Source organism: Macaca thibetana, chromosome 6 (assembly GCF_024542745.1).
Source record: "Macaca thibetana thibetana isolate TM-01 chromosome 6, ASM2454274v1, whole genome shotgun sequence".
NCBI lineage: Eukaryota > Metazoa > Chordata > Mammalia > Primates > Cercopithecidae > Macaca > Macaca thibetana.
Window position 1 is genome coordinate 54,529,417 of NC_065583.1, and position 22,409 is coordinate 54,551,825.

A 22,409-nucleotide genomic window follows, 5' to 3' on the forward strand; every position below is an offset into this window, starting at 1 on the left:
AATGCAGGAAATCAGGTGCTAACAAAATCTTTGAAAGGTCAGGAAAAGAGGTCTCTGCAAAACCTGGAGAAATATATCCTAGAACAGTACTGCAGAAGCAGACTCCCAAGTGGAGCTGCCTTCTCTGCCATATTCAGGAAGCTTGGAAATCAAAAGGCTGACACTGCAACCATTGGCTCCAGGAATATACGTCTTTTGCAATTTTCATAGATACAATTGTTGGCTCCTGTTAGACCCTTGCTGGGGGAAAAAATAAAGGCTAACAGACCACACAGCTCTTGCCATTTAACTCAATTCTGATTTTAAGTCTTGTGCAAATGCATCTGACTAAAAGAGCCCTAAATCATATTTGGAACCTCTGCAGTACAGAAACCCCAAGAAGAGGGTTTGAATAGCTACCAGTGAGCCTGTTTAGCTCACCCAGCTCAGCAAAAAATGTAAAGATGAAACATTAGGGTGGAGAAGGGGAAAGGACTGAAGCTAAGAGGAACAGCATGTGCATGATACTACCCAGTATTGGACCTCTGCCCTTGATGAGCCACAAACACAACCACGTAGAGCACTCGAAATGTCAAAATCTTTTTGGTCATCCTTGTTACTGACATTGTAATACTAACATCAAATCCCTATGAGCACTCTGGTACAGTAAATATGAACTCAGAGTCAAGAGACAGCAATGCAATGCTCTTCCCAGCTCTGACAGTGACAACATCCCTTGGGAGGTCACTTAACATGTCTGGCTTCATTTTTCCTATCTGTAAGGCAGAAAGAGTTTCCACGATTCTCTTCTAACAGGAAGTAATAAGAAACAGAAACATCAAAACTCTTATCTTGGTGTGAGTGGTTATACACATACTAGACATCCTCTTTAATGGAGGAAAGGGGGACAGTTACAGTGCGTGCAGACTCGCTTTTGACTAGTAAATTCCTTTCCTAATAGTACAGTATTGCAGTTTTGTTAGGATAATGTTAGAACAGTGGCCACTCAATAAATGCTCATTGGCATGAGATTAAAATGTAATAATTCTGGAATTCAGTTTTCTTTGGAAATGCAGAACTCTTCCCAGCTTTCCTCTCACAACTTGAAGAAACCTGTCATAGAACAGCACATGTTGACTGGCAAGGTAAATAAGTGAGAGAGCCAGAGCTTTGCATTGTTTGCTGGGCCTTGTGCTCAGCCAACGTGAGGGCTTGGCAAGTAGAGTTGTCTTTCATTTCACAGTTTTCATGAATATGTAATTCATCTATTCACAATAGATGTATTTCATGCAGTTTGGAAGGCCACATGTTATTTCCTTGCTCTAATGGCCTCTTCTGCCCCTTTTCAGAAACAGAGAGGCTCAGCAGCTGTTGAAGGTCAAGCTACCACTGGGTTACTGAGTTACAGCACACAGCAATAGTGGAGACCACGTGGCGTGTAAACTACCTGCAGGAGTACAGGTGGTATGCCATGGCGAACTACCTTTAAACACCTCTCCCTCTCTCTTTTTTCCCAAGACCAAGAGGAAAGAGGAGTCCAAGCAAGCTATGAGAGATAATATACAATCGAATAAGCTTTTAAGACAGGCACTGGGCAGAGAAAATATGACACATGTAGTAAGGATTCCATTTAGTTAGATTTTTTCCCTCATCATCTGCACTTATGTGAGAATCAGTGATGACCAGAAAAGAATAGCGCAAAACCGAAAAGCCACAAATAACCCTAGAATAAGACATAGTGGCAAAGAAACTGTGTCTTCAAAGTGACCATCTACCTCACGATAGCAGAAGGGAACAGTAAGTCTGAGGTTTGGGCCTTCCCCAGATCCAGATGGAGGCAGCTAGTAGCACATGTCTCTGCTGTTTCTCCATTTCCTCATTTTTGTATACATACACACACACACACACACATGCTTGGGAAGAAAGAGACAAGAATTTCACAGAAATGCTCTATGCCTTAACCGATTAACAATTACAAAATAAGAAATATGACTATATGATAATTGAATTGCCACCAGCAGTACAAGAGGACAAAGCCAGTTTCATTGCACTTATGTGTTTCTTAGATTAACTTTCTTTTATTCCACCAAACTTATGCCTTACTCCTGTCTTGTCTCTTTGACTAATGAGAATAACTGATCCCCACTTGCTAACATTCAGACCTGTCAAAGTATTGGTATCCTTCAGTCTTCCTGCTTTTTCCACTCTTGGAAGCTACTAAGAAAGTAGCTACGACTCCTGATTTTATAAAGAACCTTCTTAAATGTATTACCATTTCAAGAGATTTCTTCTGAATCCTGGCCAACTTTGACTTGCTCTTATTAAAAAATGGAAATGTTTAAAATGTAAGAATGCTTTATATCTGCAAGGTAATGAGCAACAATGTGGCTAGTTCAAGCTGAGATTTTTTCCCCCTCTGTTTTAATCTTTCTTACATGTGGTAACCATTTAGAGTTTACACAGAGCTTTGAAAAGACGGTCTTGGGCTTGGGGTATGGTAAAAGCCAGGGTGCCATAGAAGACTGGCACCTTTTATACTGGCAGAATAACTGTCTTTAAAGGGTTATTGTGAGGAGTAATAGGGGCAGAGCAGGAATTATGGAAAAGAACCAACCATATACAGAACTAGAGAGCCTGGCACATGGCATAGGCCTTGGGTCAGAGGGAACTTCAGAGCCCATTCCTCTAGCATTCTCTGGGTCATCTCAGGACTGTTGAGACATGAGGGCCTCTATTGAAGATATCTTCCCTCAGCATGCAGGATTCAGGCAGACATGACTTGGTTTAAACAAGAAACCAGCTGGTTCTCAGAGGCTTAAGAGGATGACTGTGAAGGTCACCAAAACGATCCATCTTTTCTCAGCAGCCAGAGGACACAAATTTCCCGACATAATTCAGGAGAATGGATGGGTTAGCCAATTCCTTCAGGGTAAAGTAGAGCACCATCCAGCCATTCTCACCAACAATCCATGCAGGACTCACAAAGCGGGAGAAGACCCTAAAACTTTCTTGCCTAAATATCCAAGTCAGCCTCGTATTATATTCACAGTCTCTGGGTAATTGCCTGCTTTTCACTTTATTGTGCCTGGGCAGCTTCAGTGCTCATGACACAACCCAGATGTGAAAGTTTCTACAGAGTAGTTTTTTCCAATTCTGTGAAGAAAGTCACTGGTAGCTTAATGGGGATGGTATTGAATCTATAAATTACCTTGGGCAGTAGGGCCATTTTCACGACATTGATTCCTCGTATCCATGAGCATGGAATGTTCTTCCATTTGTTTGTGTCCTCTTTTATTTCATTGAGCAGTGGTTTGTAGTTCTCCTTGAAGAGGTCCTTCACATCCCTTGTAAATTGGATTCCTAGGTATTTTATTCTCTTTGAAGCAATTGTGAATGGGATTCATTCATGGTTTGGCTCTCTGTTTGTCTGTTACTGGTGTATAAGAATGCTTGTGATTTTTGCACATCGATTTTGTATCCTGAGACTTTGCTGAGGTTGCTTATCAGCTTGAGGAGATTTTGGGCTGAGACGATGGGGTTTTCTAAATATACAATCATGTCATCTGCAAACAGAGACAATTTGACTTCTTCTTTTCCTAAGTGAATACCCTTCATTTCTTTCTCTTACCTGACTGCCCTGGCCAGAACTTCCAACACTATGTTGAATAGGAGTGGTGAGAGAGGGCATCCCTGTCTTGTGCCAAAGAGCCTGCATTGCCAAGACAATCCTAAGTCAAAAGAACAAAGCTGGAGGCATCATGCTACCTGACTTCAAACAATACTACAAGGCTACAGTAACCAAAACAGCATGGTACTGGTACCAAAACAGAGATATAGACCAATGGAACAGAACAGAGCCCTCAGAAATAATACCACACATCTACAACCATCTGATCTTTGACAAACCTGACAAAAACAAGAAATGGTGAAAGGATTCCCTATTTAATAAATGGTGCTGGGAAAATTGGCTAGCCATAAGTAGAAAGCTGACACTGGATCCCTTCCTTACTCCTTATAGAAAAAATAATTCAAGATGGATTAGAGACTTAAGTGTTAGACCCAAAACCATAAAAACCCTAGAAGAAAACCTAGGCAATATTCAGGACATAGGCATGGGCAAGGACTTCATGTCTAAAACACCAAAAGCAATGGCAACAGAAGCCAAAATTGACAAACGGGATCTAATTAAACTAAAAAGCTTCTGCACAGCAAAAGAAACTACCATCAGAGTGAACAGACAACCTACAGAATGGGAGAACATTTTTGCAATCTACTCATCTGACAAAGGGCTAATATCCAGAACCTATAAAGAACTCAAACAAATTTACAAGAAAAAAACTAACAACTCCATCAAAAAGTCAGCAAAGGATATGAACAGACTCTTCTCAAAAGAAGACATCTATGCAGCCAACAGACACATGAAAAAAATGCTCATCATCACTAGCCATCAGAGAAATGCAAATCAAAACCACAATGAGATGCCATCTCACACCAGTTAGAATGGCGATCATTAAAAAGTCAGGAAACAACAGGTGCTGGAGAGGCTGTGGAGAAACAGGAACGCTTTTACACTGTTGGTGTGAGTGTAAACTAGGTCAACCATTGTGGAAGAGAGTGTGGCAATTCCTCAAGGATCTGGAACTAGAAATACCATTTGACCCAGCCATCTCATTACTAGGTATATACCCAAAGGATTATAAATCATGCTGCTATAAAGACACATGCACACGTATGTTTATTGCAGCACTATTCACAATAGCAAAGACTTGGAACCAACCCAAATGTTCATCAATGACAGACTGGATTAAGAAAATGTGGCACATATACACCATGGAATACTATGCAGCCATAAAAAAGGATGAGTTCGTGTCCTTTGTAGGGACATGGATGCAGCTGGAAACCATCATTCTGAGCAAACTATCACAAGGACAGAAAACCAAACACCCCATGTTCTCACTCATAAGTGGGAACTGAACAATGAGATAACTTGGACGCAGGAAGGGGAACATGACACACCAGGGCCTGTTGTGGGGTGGGGGGAGAGGGAGGGATAGCATTAGGAGAAATACCTAATGTAAATGATGAGTTAATGGGTGCAGCACACACACCAACATGGTACATGTATACATATGTAACAAACCTGCACATTGTGTACATGTACCCTAGAACATAAAGTATTAAAAAAAAAAAAAAAGTTTCTACAGAGGTGCAACGTATTAGCCACCAATAATACCTTTGCCAACTGCAAATTTTCTCAATTTCTTTGAGCTGCTTACAGAACAAACAAAAACCGGCTTTATTAATTATTCTAACCATTTGCCAGTTACTTAGGTTTTAAGGAGGCTTTGATGTGCTTTAAAACCACATTTGTGTTAAATACCAATGTAAATGAAGCACGGAAATGAAGAAAAAGGCTGCAGTGTAGGACTGTAGTTCATGGAGATGGTAGTTCTTCCCCCACTTCAGGATATTTCACTCTGAGGACATTAAACTATTATTAAGATTGTCTTCCCTTCTAGGCCTCAAGGATGGATTTAATTTTGTATAATTCTCAGACTTGATGGCTAATAGCAGTAATGCCGAACACAAACATCTGGACACACTGCAGGAAATCATCACCTGAGTGAATGGCATGGAAGAGCTTCAGTGCCTCAGCCAGCGATCCAGAAATAAAGCGTTAAGTCTTACCGAAGTAAGAAGGGAAACTGACAAGACCTAAAAACTGAACTTCAGGGAACATTCTCCCGCCATCAAAGTGATCATCTATTCAGAATTTTGATATTTGGAAAAGAGTAAGGCAAGAGATGTAGACTACAGGATTTGGGGTGTGTTTTTCTTAACTAACTCATAAGCACTGTAAATATAGCTAAAACCCTGCACTGTACCCTCAAAGGATTGACAGCACCAAATGAAGAGGGAGATTTTTTCATAACTATATTTGAAACCCTGGTCCTTGCCCAACAAGAAGTAGATAACGTTTCCAAATCCGCATGCTGGAGATTGTGGAAATTCAATATTTCTCTGAATATCTGGGAGACCAGGACACAGGAACAGTGGTTTACAATCACAGAATTACTTTTTCCTGCCCCCCTCCCCCAGCAATTAATGGGATTACTGGATCTAATGGTAGTTCTAAGTCCTTTGAGAAATCTCCAACATCTATTGAATTGTTCTCTGGAGGTTTCGTATGATTGCATCCCTTATGTCAGCGACCCTAACAAGGGACCCAAGTCCTTCTTGGTGACCCCGCTTGTCTTTTGCCCCCTGATCTCCTCCACCAAAGCATCAATAAACACATGTGTAATAGAAGTGTCACTGAAAAGGTGGGAGTCATCACCCTGGGCACAGTGAGGAGACATTTTGTAGGCTGTCACGTCTTACCTGGGAAGAAAGATACTTTACTTACTTATTTTTGGATCAGATCTTTATTTATTTTTATAATTTCAACTTTTATTTTAGATTCAGGGAGTACATGTGCAGGTTTTTTTACATGAGTATATTGTGTGACACTAAGGTTTGCAGTACAAATGATCCCATCACACAGGTAGTAAGCATAGTACCCAATAGGTAGTTTCTTAACTCTTATCCATTCCTTCTCTCCCCACTCTAATAGTCCCCAGAGTCTATGATTCCCATCTTTATGTTCATGTGTACCCAGTGTTTAGCTCCCATTTATAAATAAGAACATACAGTATTTGGTTTTCTGTTCCCGCGTTAGTTCACTTGGGATAATGGCCTCTGGCTGCATCCATGTTGCTACAAAGGAAATAATTTCATTCTCCTTTATGGCTGCGTGGTATTCCATGGTATATATGTACCACATTTTCTTTATCCAGTCCACCATTGATGAACACCTAGGTTGATTCCATGTATTTGCTATTGTGAATAGTGCTATGATAAATATATGAGTAGACGTGTCTTTTTGATATACTGATTTATTTTCCTTTGAGTATATACTCATTAATGGGATTACTGGATCTAATGGTAGTTCTAAGTCCTTTGAGAAATCTCCAAACTGCTTTCCACAGTGGCTAAACTAATTTACATTCCCACCAGCAGTGTATACATATTCCCTGTTCTCCACAGCCTTGCTGCCCTTATTATTATTATTATTATTTTGACATTTTAATAGCCATTTTGACTGGTGGTGTGAGGTGATATCTCATTGTGGTTTTGATTTTCACATCTTTGATGATTAGTGACGTTGAGCATTTTTTCACGTTTGTTGGCTACTTCTATATCTTCAAAAAGCACTTTAAAATGCATTATTAGTCCTCTCAGCCATTCCACCATCAGCAATTTCTTAATGGTTGTAGCCACCCTAAGCCCTTAACATCTCATGATTTTTCTGATCCTTCTCACCTCTCCCTGTTTACACCAGTTATGGATTGAATTGTGTCCCCAAAAAAGATACATTCAAGTCCTAACCTTCAGTGCGTGTGAATGGGACCTTATTTAGAAACAGGGTCTTTGCAGATGCAGCAAGTTAAGATGAAGTAATTTAGGTGGACCCTAATCCAATATGACTGGCATCTTTATAAGAAAAGGAGAAGACGCACAGACAGAGACACACAAGGAGGATGCCATGTGACAACAGAGGCAGAGCTGGAGAGATGCAGTCGCAAACCAAGCAACCAGGGATTGCACAGGCACCAAGAGTAACCAAGAAGAGGCAAGGAAAAATTCTATCCAGAGCTTTATAGAGGGAGCATGGCCCTGCTGACACCTTGATTTCAGACTTCTAACCTCCAAAGTGGAGAGAATAAATGTCTGTTATTTTAAGCCACTCAGTTTGTGGTACTTTGTTAAGGCAGGCCTAGAAAACTAATACAAAACTCCCCTTCCTTCTGTCTCACTCCCTTTTATTTTCTCAGCAGAGATATTTAGTATCTCTTTATTATCTCAACACCTATCCTCAGATCTTCATCTCTGGCCCACAAGCTGCCAATGAATGCATTCTCCTGAATAAGGACAGTTCCCTCCCCAAGAGAAATTCTGATGCCAGAGGTCAAGAAAATAAAATTTTTCTCCATTACCTACAGTGTATTTAGATTAGGAAAACATATAATCCAAGTACCCAAATTAGATTTGGTGGTCTAAACTCTACAAATCGGCTGTTGCTCTTGAACAAATAAGCACACTCCCGCTTCACATGCATTGGCAGCTTCCCGCTGTCAATAGAGATGAAGACCCCCTGCTTGCAAGAGCCCAGAAAGCTTGCATAAGGTGGCCTCTACCTCCCTCTGCCTCATCTAGTACTGCTACCCAGCTGCCACTCTTGGCTCCACCCACACTGCCTTCTTTCAGTTCCTCATTTTCAACACATCCTCCCTCCACCCTCACACCACTGACCCTGCTACTCCTGCTGCCTGGAACGCTTTCTCCAGATTCCTGCCCCAGCCTGTCTCTGAGGTAACTCTACTCGTTGTCTGATTTTAGGTCAACAGTCAAGTCCTTTCCTAAAGCCCCAGGACTGTGATGCATATATCGCATCTCCCAATCACAGACTTTTATGGCACCCACCGCTTTTCTTTAGTAATATTTATTCGTTGTTAATTACAACAGAAGCTCTCTTAATTCAGCACCACAGGGAATTAAGTGATACTTTCAAATCCCTTTGTAAAACGTATTGATGGATTGCCCAGATCACGATCAACACTTGTGGCTTCTGCCACCTGGTAACCTCAACGCCTCTACTCCCACCAGCTGAGCTTATGCTTACTAAGAGTGGGTTGTTTTTGTTCCCAAACCTGTTTATGGCAGTTGTACTTGATTACTATAATTATGTAGTTTAATTAAATATCACATAAACTGATCAAATATGAGCATAAAAAGAGAGTTACTGTTTCTATGAAAGCTCAGTTAAATGCTTTGGAAAGACTTGAAAAGCTGGGGGAAAATAATTGCTCTTAAATTAGTTGTAGGCAAGACAAGTGTAAAAGATTGGGGAAAAAATAAAAATATAAGTGAATTCACTTAGTGAAGACACTTCACAAGTGTCTTTAAGTTTTCCCTTCACTTTAGAGTATCTGAAACTGGAAATTGTAGATGATATGTATATCCCACCATTTTGAGTGGGTTTTATGCAAGAAAGATAACATAAACGTTCAATGACTGGATAGAGTCTAAAAGAAACCATCTTGACTCTAACAAATTTAGCAAATGAATGTTCATTTATGTATTTTAAGTAAGAAAATAAAATATTTATTTTATATATAACCATATCTATATGATTAAATATATACATATATCAAATCATATACATACTTCCCACTTTAACTGCATTTGCCAATTAACTAGTTACTGGTCTTACTCCCATTGGAAAATGGGTTTTCTACAGTAAATATTGACATGATCATTTCATTAAGATTTGACTGTGAGCTCTATTACAAGGAGTACGTGTATGTGGTTCAACACTAACATTCCAAGCTGGGTGCGGTGGCTCACACCAGTAATCCCAACACTTTGGGAGGCCCAGGCAGGTGGATCACTTGCAGTTAGGAGTTCAAGACCAGCCTTTCTGACATGGTGAAAACCCATTTCTACTAAAAATACAAAAATTAGCCAGAGGCAGTGGCGTGTGCCTATAATCCCAGCTACTCAGGCGGCTGAGGCAGGAGAATCTCTTGAACCCAGGAGGTGGAGGTTGCAGTGAGCCAAGATCCCACCACTACCCTCCAGCCTGGGTGACAGAGCAAGACTCTGTCTCAAAAAAAAAAGAAAACAAAAACAAAAAACACTAGCAGTCCAGTCCAGGCACAGCGGCTCAGGCCTGTAATCCCAGAACTTTGGGAGGCCGACGTGGGCAAATCACATGAAGTCAGGAGTTGAAGACCAGCCTGACCAACATGGTGAAACCCTGTCTCTACTAAAAATACAAAATTATCCGGGTATGGTGGTGCATGCCTGTAATCCCAGCTACTCGGGAGGCTGAGGCTGGAGAATTGCTTGAACCCAGGAGGCGGAGGTTGCAGTGAGCTGAGACTGTGCCATTGCACTCTAGCCTGGGCAACAAGAGTGAAACTCTGTTTCAGAAAAAAAAAAAAAAAAAAAAAAAAAAAACAATAAACACTAGCATTCCAGTGCTTGACTATGGCACATAGTAAGTACTCAGTCAGCATTATTCTGAATAAATGGGAAAATTTCCTTTATTTTTGTCCTGTGCACACACAGCAGATAATATTCAAAGATGTGCAAAAAAATTACTCCTCAGAATTCTTCTGAGCAATAAGTGTTAACTTCAACTTTGTGGAAGACTGCTCAGTATGCTGGGGCATGTTTGAGGGCCACAGTATCTTTTCTTTCTTACTGATAGGCTGACTGCCCTGTTTTGTCTGAACAGGACTCCCTGGATGGGGGTGAATCTGAACCAGGGAATAAAGGAGGTGCATTTTACTCTCCTCTCTTTATGCTGTGAGAAATCTATCCTCCTCCATGATCTAGCCTTAGTGAACATAACAGATGGGTTTAATCCATAAAAATGAAAAACTTTTCCCATTTCAATTCCATTTCCTGCCTGTCCAGGTAAAACAAAACCTTCCCTGAGGAAATGATGTAAATGCACTCAACATTCTTAAAAAATCCTACATAGCACAAAATATTGCTAGGAACTGAACCATGTTTCTTTTCATTTACATTTAAAAAGAATTATGAATGGGGTAGTGAAAAAAATATAGATAGGAGTTAGGAAAGGCTTTCCAATTCCAGCTTCATTGTGATTTCCTTCACGAAGCTTCAATTACCTTGTCTGTAAAATGGGACTGATAAAAATGCATGCCCTGTCTATCTTACAGAATTATTATGAAGAATCAAATTAAATGATATCTATAAAGACTCTTGCAATACTACAAAGGGTGACATAAATGTGCCCTGGTATTGTTACTACAAGGTCCCCTATGCCATCTTTCCTCAACAGTGTCAGTTTCTGCCCTTCTTCTTTGTGCCTGGCAGGCTGCACTCGATTCATTTCCTTTAGCACAGACACAAGTAATCTTCTGTTATTACAAGTGAAAGGAGGTTGGAAGCTACTGATTTTGGAGTAGACAACAATGGTCTTGCTCCAACAAACCTTCTGGGGAAATCCACAGGACACTCATCTCCTATCTTGCCCCACAATCTTTTTAAGACAGATAAAGAAAGAAGTGTGAGTCAAGGTCCCTGCAAAAACTGTAATTTCATCACCAGTATGGGTTTAAACTTTAACAGCTTTGGTATCCATCTGTCAAATGTCATTTGTTGGTTCCTAGTAGCTCAAACAAAAGAAAAAACACACATCCACTTCCTTCAATAAAATGTAAAAGTCTACAGTTTATATTTGTGCACTCAAGCCATACTTATTCTACAATCACTTTTATTTTTTAGCATTTTTATTTGGCTCTTATACTACATAATTAATGGTGTTTACATGGAAAGGTTGTTTATGTAAATAGTCTAAGTGGATCACTGAGCAAGCTTTAAAACAAATAAACATTTTTCTCCTTTTAAAATTTACTTCACTGTTCTCCGAATGTCTGGCAGAAGAGCAGAGTTTTTAAAATGTCAAAGGGGACATAGGAATCAGACTTTTGAGATCCATTCTCCCCTGGTGAGTTGGGCTTATAATTCTGTTTCCTGTAATGGTTGGCCTGGGGGGAGTCAACAGCGACCCCACTGACCCAGCACATCCCAGACTCAGAAGCCTGTCTTTTCTTTGGGAGGTTGCCACTGTTTTTCTCCATGACCTTAAACATAACACAATATCTGGCCCTTACAGATCGTTTCCTGCAGAGTTTGCAGACCTGAGGATGGGACACTCATGAGATAAACATATATGCTCACTATAAAGACCAGAAATACACCAGGAAAGAAAACCTACCAAGTTTCTGAACACCTCCACCAAAACAATTGCATCACCTAATTGTGGCAATTACTGAGATTGTCCCTCCTAGTCAAAGTTCAAATTGCATGTTGTTTGAGTTGCAACACAGAGCCAAGTTACTGTAAAACAGAGCTGGCATGACAGTCACTACTTGCCAACACATACATTATTTTTCTAAGGCATTCTGAAGGGAACATATTGACATCAAAGGCCATTTCTTTATTCCTGCTCTTCCAGAGGCAAAGCTAAGAGGGCAGGAGTGAAGATACCTTCCTCCACACCCACACAGGCCACCTTTCAGAGGCCTTAAGAGGGAAGCCTGGCTCCAGGACATCTCTGGAAGAATAGGTCATGTGTTCCCTAAAGTACCTTTGGAGTTATGTCAGGAGTTACAGATCAGACTGTGGCAGCAGGCTTTCTCTACACCAGGCTTCTGCCTCAGAGATGACCATTGAAAAACTCAACCCAGGTGAGTTCTGAACATTCTAGCACACAGAGATCCCTGCACCAGTCCTATCCAGATTGGTAGAGCATAGCCTAGAATTGCAGTCCAGACCTAGAGGAGGACATGTAAGTCAAATGCCTAATGACAAGCATGTTTTTTTCTTTCTTTGTTCATTTTTTGGGTTTTTTTTTTTTTTTTTGGAGACATAGTTTCACTCTTGTTGCCCAGGATGGAGTCTCAGCTCACTGCAACCTCCGCCTCCTGGGTTCAAGCAATTCTTCTGCCTCAACCTCCTGAGCAGCTGGGACTACAGGCACCCATCACCACGCCCAGTTAATTTTTGTATTTTTAGTAGAGACAGGGTTTCACCACGTTGGGCAGGATGGTCTCGAACTCCTGACCTCAGGTGATCCGCTCACCTTGGCCTCCCAAAATGGTGGGATTACAAGTGTAAGCCATCGTGCCTGGCAACAAGCATGTTTTGAATGAACAAAATTGTACGAGACCCATAACTGTCTTAAGACCTTCACATTCTTTTTTTTTTTTTTTTTTTTTTTTTTTTTTTTTTTTGAGACGGAGTCTCGCTCTGTCGCCCAGGCTGGAGTGCAGTGGCCGGATCTCAGCTCACTGCAAGCTCCGCCTCCCGGGTTTACGCCATTCTCCCGCCTCAGCCTCCCCAGTAGCTGGGACTACAGGCGCCCGCCACCTCACCCGGCTAGTTTTTTGTATTTTTAGTAGAGACAGGGTTTCACCGTGTTAGCCAGGATGGTCTCGATCTCCTGACCTCGTGATCCGCCCATCTCGGCCTCCCAAAGTGCTGGGATTACAGGCTTGAGCCACCGCGCCCGGCAAGACCTTCACATTCTTAAAACATTCTTTCACATCATTTGAAACATATTAAAAAGTATATATATTTCACATTTAATAATTTTTCTATAAAAGGACTTTTCAAATTTTGCTTGTGAAATTATTTGGCTAAAAGTTAAAATATAATTTCTCTACATTCATCACATATACTCAGGAACTCTCACTTGGTGAGAGCATCTCATCTAAAAACTGTTTTCCAATGTAATGAAGTTGTTATGAATGCTAAATCCAGCCATTAATGAAGCTGACACAGTGTTCGATTTTGTGATCATTTAATAAATGCTTATTAATTTTGCTATGACTGCCTTTTTTTTTTTTGTTTTGTAGACAATCATTTTTCCTGGCCAGACTCCAGATATTTTCCCAAGCAGAGCTCCCTTCCCCAGCACTGTAGGCCCTGGATTTAGAGGCTAAACTGGTCCTCTGAGCTCATGGCAGTCAGCCAGGCACTCCCAAAGAGGGTATCAACCATAGTGAGTTCTCAGGGATTCCCAGACATTCCACAGGACTCCCTCTAACCAAAACAATAATGGGGAGGCTCCGGGTCTTGTATTATCACTTACAAACCCAAGAAATTCTTACTGATGAAACTCAAATTCTGAAAATTTGTGAACTTTTGGCTCCTTAGAGAAATTTACTCACAACCAGTGCTAAAAGCCTTCATTGTTGGCCTTGGTGAATCCATTCTTTTCCTTCAGTGGGTGAAATCAGGTTTCATAAGTCCAAGTGATTTTATAAACCTTTGTCTTCCAACAATAAACGAGATTTGGAAGCTGATCTGGAGTTACATTTCTAGTAAGCTTTTCTGTCACTCCACAATATCTAAGATACTCATGCTCCACCAAGGTGTTTATAACTGGACCCCAGATCCCTTCTTTAAAGACATCCTATCAGCAACTGTTAGGTGGAGTGTGCTTTACCACTTGACTTTTATTTTCCAGAAAAACTAAGTCTTATCAGAGTGCATTAATTCAAAAATAATCATAGGTAGTCTGTTGACAGTCACAAAATTCCCTCTTTAGCCTATCAGAAAATGCTGAAGTGACAAAGAACTTGTAAATTCTACTATCTTAATGCGGTTTCCAGCAACATCACATAATCAGTGTGGTTTAAGGAATTCATTCCTGACCTTGGTTTTCTTTGTATCTTTTTTAAAATCACTGAGTACACACTGAATTTATAGTGGGAAGCTTAAGACATCAGACAGAATGAGATGGAATTCCAAATCTACCATTTTGTAGCTGTGAGAACTTCAGCAAGTTATTAAACCTTCATTTCTTCATCTGTAAAATGGTACTAATACTTAATTGCATTGTTCTCAGGATTAAACAGACTAATGAGTATAAAGCTTTTTGTGAGCAATCAATAAATGTTAGCTTTGAGTATTACTACAATTATTATCCATCATTTTCTCATTATTTACTATACCACCATTCAAGCCACCACACCTACAATCTGGACTGCTCAGTAGCTTCCTCACCTCCCTGCTTGTTCTACTCTTGCCTATCCTCAACCCTTCTCATCTACTTCCCAAAGCTGAGGGATCCTTTCAGAATGGAAAAGCAATCAATTCACCCCCTTCCCACATAAAACAGAAATGCCCCCAGCTACCCTTAGCACAAACCTGAAAGGCCCTGCATGGCCAGACTCTTGCTTACCCTCTCTAGCCTATTGCCACCTCTCTCCCCCATTCCCTCTAAGCCTCAGTCATACTCATCAGTCTTCTGCATACAACCCATACTGCACACCCTCCACCAGACGCTTCCCACAGCCTGCAGAGCTCTGTCCTCAACCTACGCCCTTCAAATCCCAGCCCCAAAGCTACCTCTTCAACGAGATCCCACTCAGATCTTTTCTCATATTCCTTCCCTGCAAAGCACTTAGCTGAATAAACGCATTACCTATTTAATCAGGGATGATTTCCTAATGTCTGCTTTCCCACACGATTTTCAGTTTGCGGGAGGGTACGGCTGCCAGTTTTGCTCATCGCATTCCCCATAACCTAGTTCAGCCAAGACCTAGTGGGGGAGGAGAGTAAATATTAAATTAACGAGAGAATGCACGCATGCAGAGGGGTTAAAATGGTTCGGACTCCGCAGCCTCCAAGAGTTGGCTCCCGCACCTGAGGCTCGTTATTAAATGGTTCCTAAACATGCGGGGTCACTTTTCCGTGTTTTGTTTTTTAGTTTGGCCTTGGCTTGTGTGTTACTCTTCATGAGTAAAGGTTCAGGCGCCGCCATCCTCGAGAGCGTAGGCGGGACCCCATCTGAGAGCCCAGCCGGCAGTGTTGCAGGCGTGGAGCGGAAGTGCGGGGAGCGGGGCCGGCGCCTGGCGGGTGAGGGCGGAAGTGCCCGGCGCAGGGCGGAAGCAGAGACGTTGGCGGCGTGAGGCTCAGGTGGGTGCCTTTAGCCCCACGCCGAGGGTGGGCGTTCGCAGGTCTCGGGCTCTCAGCCTACGCGCAGGCTGGCGGGGGTTCGCTGTGCCGCATGCTGCCAATTTAGATTGTCGTTAGAGGGAATTTAATTAAACCGGGAGCCATAAATCCATGAACCACCCGAGGGGAGATTATAAACGCGTGTGCGTGTGTCTGTGATGGCGCTCTGGGAAGTAAAGAAATGACGGGCGGGAAAAGGAAGCTTTTTTTTTTTTTAAGAGAAAGCCGAAAACATCTCAACTTCATACTCTTCCGGTGATTCACAGATGCCCCGTCCTGGGTTTAATTGAATTCTATGAAGTGGTAGTGTAATCACACTTGGGAGCCCGCTGAGCAGACTGCCTTTTTAAATAAGTATTTTTGAGCAGCCATGTTGACCTTTAATTGGGGTGAAAAGGTTGAAAGGTGCAGCAGGGAACATTGTGAGTGCCGGGGCTCTCTGCATCAGCTGTCTGGATCTCCTCTCAGCCTTATTGGGCAAAAGCAACCCTCTGGGTACTGAACAGTGAGAGAATAAATCAGAGACTGTACATTCTCAACAAATACTTCTGACAAATAGCAGTTTCTTAAGTCCAAGGGTAGAAAAGTCCCCACTAAAATGTCATTGTCAGTTAAGACTTGTGACTGTTTCTAACGCTGTCTTTAACAAGGAGTGTTTTGCTTGGGTGATCTTTATTCTTGTTTATTAATAAATAGTGTGTATGTGGTACTTTACATTTTAGTGCCCTTAAAAAAAAATCCATAGTATGGCCTTAGCTTGACCCCAAGATTCTCAATTCCTCAAGGACAGGGATAGTGTCTAAGATCTGTTATATCCCAATACTTTCTAGCGCATTTCCCAGCATTAGTATACATTGCCTTGTTTAAGCAGCCACTAGAGCTGTGCCTTGGTGCACAACGCTGAACAAGCTGAGGTGCCTATTAGAGGCCACAGTCTTCTCATCTGGTCATATTCTGAGGACTAGCTTATAAAAATGCATGTGAAGCGCTCTACCAATATTTGGAGCTGTATACATTGAGGTACATTATAGGTAAATAGCAGAAAGATTTAAAACACTGGGAAAAAAGATACACCCTGGAAATACTGGATAATTATAATACTGGGGCAAAGCAGAACTAATCATGGTTCTATGTGAAATATTGTAGCCCAAAAACCTGGGTCCTGCTCTACTGAGGAATTGCCTGGAACCAGAAAGTCCCTGTTGTGAAAATTAAAATTGGTGGGGCTGGTGCTTTAAACAGGCAGGATCCTCAGATTGTCTTTCTTCCCTGCTGCTGTGGCAGCAATAGCCACATGCCAAGGAAGGATCAATATTTTTTTGTCTCCTTCATCAGAGGAATATGTGACTGTGTGGTTTTATTTAGATGGACTGTTGGCAGGTAAGTAATAGAAACGAGGATTTTTCCAACTTCGGAATTGATTGGACTGTGTTTCTATTTTGTTCCAGATGCCTGGCTCTAAAGTACCCAGAGGCACTGTGAGAAATCCCTTTAAAATAGGTTATTTTTTATTATTAAAGTTTTTTATTTCATAACTTGTATATACTCTAGCTGGCTGATGTATTCAGTTACTCTAATGCTAGGGTTTCAGGTTTCCCACATAGCAGGACCTTGAGGTGATCTGGTACAAGTAGTGAGGTGATTTTATGTTCCTTATTTAAATCTAATTTTTGCTACTGCTTTATTCAAGGAGTATACATCAGAGGAAGCCAAAAGCCAGCTGGAATAGTTCCTGAATACAGTTTTAATCTTGTTTGCAATTATTTCAAAGGGGAGAAATCATCTGGATCAGGTATGTGTAACTACACAGCCGGGACTAGGTGAGCTTCCTCTATCCTTCCCCTAGTATTGCATAACTAATTCTAGGGACAAAATCATTTGGGGAAGAAAATTCAAGTGAAAAGTTTTGGCTAAGTTTAGCATAGATATGATTCCACATCCCTAACTTCCCATCCCAGTACAGCCACGGAGAACAGGAAACATGAAAATGTTACTCTCTTTTTATTCCAATCCTTACCAAAGTTAAAGTTTCTAGAGATGGAGGCAAACTGAAAGTACCTACCTACTATTTTTAGAAAGTATCCATCTCCAAGCATATCAGACCATTTCACCAGTAATATCCAGTAACAGCCTTTTTACTGTTATAGCCTTCATCACTGTGGTATTGTGTTGTTTGTGAGTCTTTCTCCTGCTTAAGGTGTGAGTTCCTTAAGGGCAGGGACAATATCTTAATCACTTTTATATTTCCAATACATGGCACAGCACCTGGCACATTGCAAATGCTCAGTACAAGCTGTAGAAATGAAAATATAGTGTCCCTGAAGGGAGGTTGGATCTATAAAAAGTATAAAACACTGGGAATGTAACAAGATAGAGAAAAGAATATAAAGCAGTAACCTCCTTTCAGATTGTTACTAGAGACAGAAGTAATGCTTTAATAAACAGCTTGGAGCAGGGAAGAGTGTATTTGGGAATCCATTAGATGCTCCTCAAACTGCCTTCCAAGGAGATCTGACCTGGTCAGTTGTGGGTCCTTTGTTGTTTAGAATATGCAAGCTGAAAGCTTCCGCCAATCCTGTCTCCACACTCTCTCCAGGTCTGCCATGCAGTGCCTCACCCAAACACCTGTTTGGCAAATATTTGAAGGGTATCTGCTTGAAAGTGTGCCAAATTATTAGCTTACGTAGGGCACCAGTATCTTGGTTTGGTCTTGCCTTAAGCATAGAGAACCTCTATAGAGTCACTATCCTAAGTCTGGTCACTATTTTAAGTCTAGGTTGCCCAAATAATATTGAAGGAAATCCACGCTTGTCTTGTCTACTTTACTAACAACATTTCAGAGCAGTTCAAAGTTGACAGCTTTTTGTGTTGTAATAGGACAGTGGTGGTATATGCTGATGCCTTCTGTTGCCAATGGGATTGCAGCAGAAATCACATTGTTACAACTGGAAACAAATGAATTTACTCTCGTTGTTCCAGTGCTTTTTCATGTTAATCATGAAATAATGGGGAAATGATTTTTAGTTAGGAGGGAAGGACATGACGTTGAATTATTTGATTTTTTTAAAACTCATTGTTTCTTAAAACACATAGTCCTTCCATCCAGTGAAGAAAAATGATACTATTATTTAATAGAAAACTCAGTAAATTCAGCCATTTTTCCAGGTTCAAAAATGAAATGAATGTGAATCTTTTTCGATTTAGAGAACAGAGCCTAATTCTTATGGTAAAAGAATTCTGTCTGAAACTGAGACTTTCCTCATTCTCTCCATCCTTAAATTAAGCCTTATACAAAATGAAGTATCTGTTAATTGGTATACCCTGAGGATTAATATGAAAAGTGTTTTGAGATTTTTTTGGAAGAAAGACGGTTGAACTTGGAGATCCCTTCTAGTTCTGAAATTCTGTGTTGATCTCATTATATATAAAAATATGCCATTGTTCCAGGAGAAAATATAGAGAAATGAACTAAAAAATGTAGTATTTTTTAAGCATTAGTTTGCTTATACATAAAGCAAGAGGAATCTCCAAAGTCACTTCCAGTTCCAAAACATTAAAAAATTCTATCAATGATAGCTATTAAAAAACAGAATAGACTCAAAAGATTGTAGAATCCCGCATAACTGAGGGATGCCACAGCCTAACATCAAGCAAGAGTGGATGGCTCCCAACATTCAGATTGAACACTATTTCTACAGGCCTGGGTCTTAACTGTTATCACAAGTCCAGGGAAATGCTGGATTTAGCAATTCAATGTCCAAAGTCACTTGCTACAAAATGGCTAGCAATGAATGAAACGTCTTTTAGGTTTTGTGGGGGCACAAAGATAACTTCACCTCTTTGACAAGATAAATTGAAAGTGGTTGGAATTTTAGGGACAAAGAGAAGACATTGCCTGGGTGGATGGTTTTTGAATTGCAAACAGTTGTTTTTGGAAATGGGATTATGTGCTTTTTAAATAGCAGGGAAACTTGCATTACTAGCTGGGTACAGTAAGACTAAGATGTTTAATGGAATTGTCTTCTTTCTAGGTCAGTACTAAGTATAAGAGATATCTTCGAAGGGAATGGGTCATGTTGGTTAAGAAGGATAACGTGGAAAGGAGTCTGCATAATTCCTTATATACTTTGTTCCCATCCCTTGAACTAGAATGATTTTGCCCTCATCTTAATGCTATCTTTATGGAATGAAGGAATTTTCAAATTGGTTTTTAAACTCTATTAAGTCCTCATGTATGATATAACCCAACCACATTATTCAGGTTTTCTTGGCTTTCAGGAACAGCTTTGCAGCCATTATGTCATAATTGAACCGAACGTTGTTGCACATTCTGAATTTGGAATATGCTGCTCTGGCTCCAGGCCAGTTGCTGAGTCAGTATCTTTGGAGTTGAGGATGGAGGGGAGGGGTGTAGTGTGTACAAACCCATTGTGTTAACAGGAATTAGTCCAGAATTCTCTTTGGACTCTTGGGAACTAGAGGGGGTATATGGTGAGTGTACATTACTGTTCTTGATTAGCATCATTATTTTATTTTCTTAGCTGAGTGTTTGGAAACTCTTCCCTGATATTGTCATGTGCACCAACCCCATTACTGAGTAGACTCCTCTGAAACAATGATCTGGAAAGTGTGACTGCTAAGATCTAAAGATTCTAAAACAAAATCTTGCTTATACTGAAGACTCCTCTTCCCTTCCACTTTACATTTGTCAGCTTGCCACCGCTGAGGCAAAGATAGCAGTGCTTCTGGATGGGAAAGAGAATGCCAAGATGAAGAGGATCTTTCATTTAAAATCATCTTTAAAATGTGTTTAATAGAAAGAGAAATTCATTATTTTCTCTTTGTAGGGGGAGTTCCATCTTGGATACTTAGACAGTTGCAAGATGAGTGCCCTAGTGTCACCTTCCCCATTTTCCAACTTGGTTCCTTCTGACACCAGCACTTACCAGTTATGATTGAGGAGTGAGAAAAGAGAGTCTGCAATGAACAAGTACCTTTAAACTTCTGCCTGGACCTGTAAGTGAATTTGAGTCCTCTTTAAGGGTCTATTTTAGGCTCTTTCGGGTAAAAACTACTTTGGATTTTTTTATTCCAGGCCTTATTTAGTCATAGCCTATTCCCATGGCATTTGTTTAGCATGGGATTTCCCCTTCTCTGATCAGGAGAATGCTTGAGGCCCAAAGCCCCAGGCACAGTTCCTTTGGGTTTCTAAAATGAGAGAATGGGACAAGTGGTAGCATTTCCATTTAATTGTGGATGAAACTGAGGCTTTAGGAAATGAGGATTTACCTCTCTCTTTGGGGTTTATGTTTATGAAATCCTCACCTAAAAATGAACACAGGGAATTCAAACATGCTGAATTTCAACAGAAACTCTATATGAAGAATAACTTCAAAGCTCAAAATGAAGAATGATACCATTTATGCTTAATTCCCCTGACTGATTAGTTAGTAGGAGCTGTGTTGGTTTAAATTTATTTTGACCTCTCTAGACAATTTACTCAGAACCACTTGGAACAAGTTTTGTCTTTAAAGATTGTGAATAAAATCCACCTTTACAATTACCTAGGCGGCTTCTTTTTTGATGTACATGAATTGAGGATATCCTTGGTAAAACAATAATAGTACTGAATTTTTCCCTGTTTGAGAAATAAAAACAAATATTGGGGAAAAGCAACTGGAAGGGAACTGTCCTGTGCTTAAAACCCATCAAGGGGAAACCTTGATTTCTCAAAATCTAAATTTCAGTACCTTCATAATTTTGTGAAGGCTGAGTAAGTTTAAGCCGATACCTGGTGCCAAGGTATTTGCTAGTCAGTTTTACCTAGATTAGTGGCATACTTAGGTGCAGATAAATATGTTGAATCTTTAAACAGTCTTATCTTAGAAATTCCTGTTTAAATAGTATTTGTGAGAAAACTTTCAGTTATTTCTATTTGAAATTTTTTTCAGTTTTGCAATTCCCTATTTCTGAGACTGTTGTTAATAGAAATTTAAATCTTTCATTTGAGGCCAGTAAAAGCACATTTCAGTCAATAGAATCATTATTATTAATAGTGATCTCTTAGTATTATTTAGTAATCAGTACTTAAGCTTTACTTTTCTATTCTGCTTTATAACTTACACGGAGATTTTTACCTTTATCATCTCTTTTTAAGATACCCAGTCAACATTTGCCTTCACTCTTCCCACCCTCCCCACTCCATCCTCTCCAGAAAGATCTCCTTTTAGTTAAGATGTTAAATTGGGTAAGAACCACTTAAGGTATTTCATTTTACGGGTAGCATTGGTTGAAAGATTTCATTCCTTTGAAGCAATCATTAGATGCATCTCTTCTGATTTGTGGTAGATTGTTTCACTGTCCCTATTCTAGTCAAGCCCTCATCAGTCTCCTTGACAATGGACAATTCTTTCATTCTGTAAACGCTTTCTCATTGACTTCTGTAATGACACACTTTTCAGGTTTTCCTCCTACCTCACCAGCTGTTCTGTCTGCCTCCTTTGCTGGTTCCTCTCGATCCAACCTCTAAATGTTGAATTGCTTCAGAGATCTATCCTCGGCCCTCATTTTTTTTCTGTACAATTTTAGATGATTTCACCCAGTTTCGTAGCTGTAAATATAATCCTTAAACTGATGGAGACTCAAGTCTTTATCTTTAGACCTGGACTTTTTTCCTGAGTATCAAACCTGTGTATGTCATTCTCTATGTGAGTTCTAACATGTCCCTAACCAAGCTCTTGGTCTGACATATTCTTCAATCTGTTCTTGCCTCAGTTTTTCTTATTTTGGTAACAGGCCCTGCCACCCACTTAGAGGCTCGGGACCAA

The 22,409-nt window shown here is 40.4% G+C and overlaps 2 protein-coding genes across 2 annotated transcripts in view; one reads left to right on the top strand and one right to left on the bottom strand.

The window, feature by feature from the left end:
* Window positions 1-15,441, bottom strand: part of MEGF10 (multiple EGF like domains 10) — a 396,429-nt gene extending 380,988 nt beyond the window's left edge. The window contains exons 1-2 of the mRNA XM_050795753.1: window positions 15,271-15,441; window positions 15,050-15,166 (exon numbers count right to left, since the gene is read on the bottom strand). The gene's annotated coding sequence lies outside the window, so the exon portion shown is untranslated. The remainder of the gene's footprint in view (window positions 1-15,049; window positions 15,167-15,270) is intronic.
* C6H5orf63 (chromosome 6 C5orf63 homolog) overlaps window positions 1-22,409 on the top strand; it is a 471,154-nt gene that overhangs the window by 433,891 nt on the left and 14,854 nt on the right. The window contains exon 2 of the mRNA XM_050795768.1: window positions 15,492-15,543. Coding sequence (XP_050651725.1) covers window positions 15,492-15,543 — 52 coding nt within the window. The remainder of the gene's footprint in view (window positions 1-15,491; window positions 15,544-22,409) is intronic.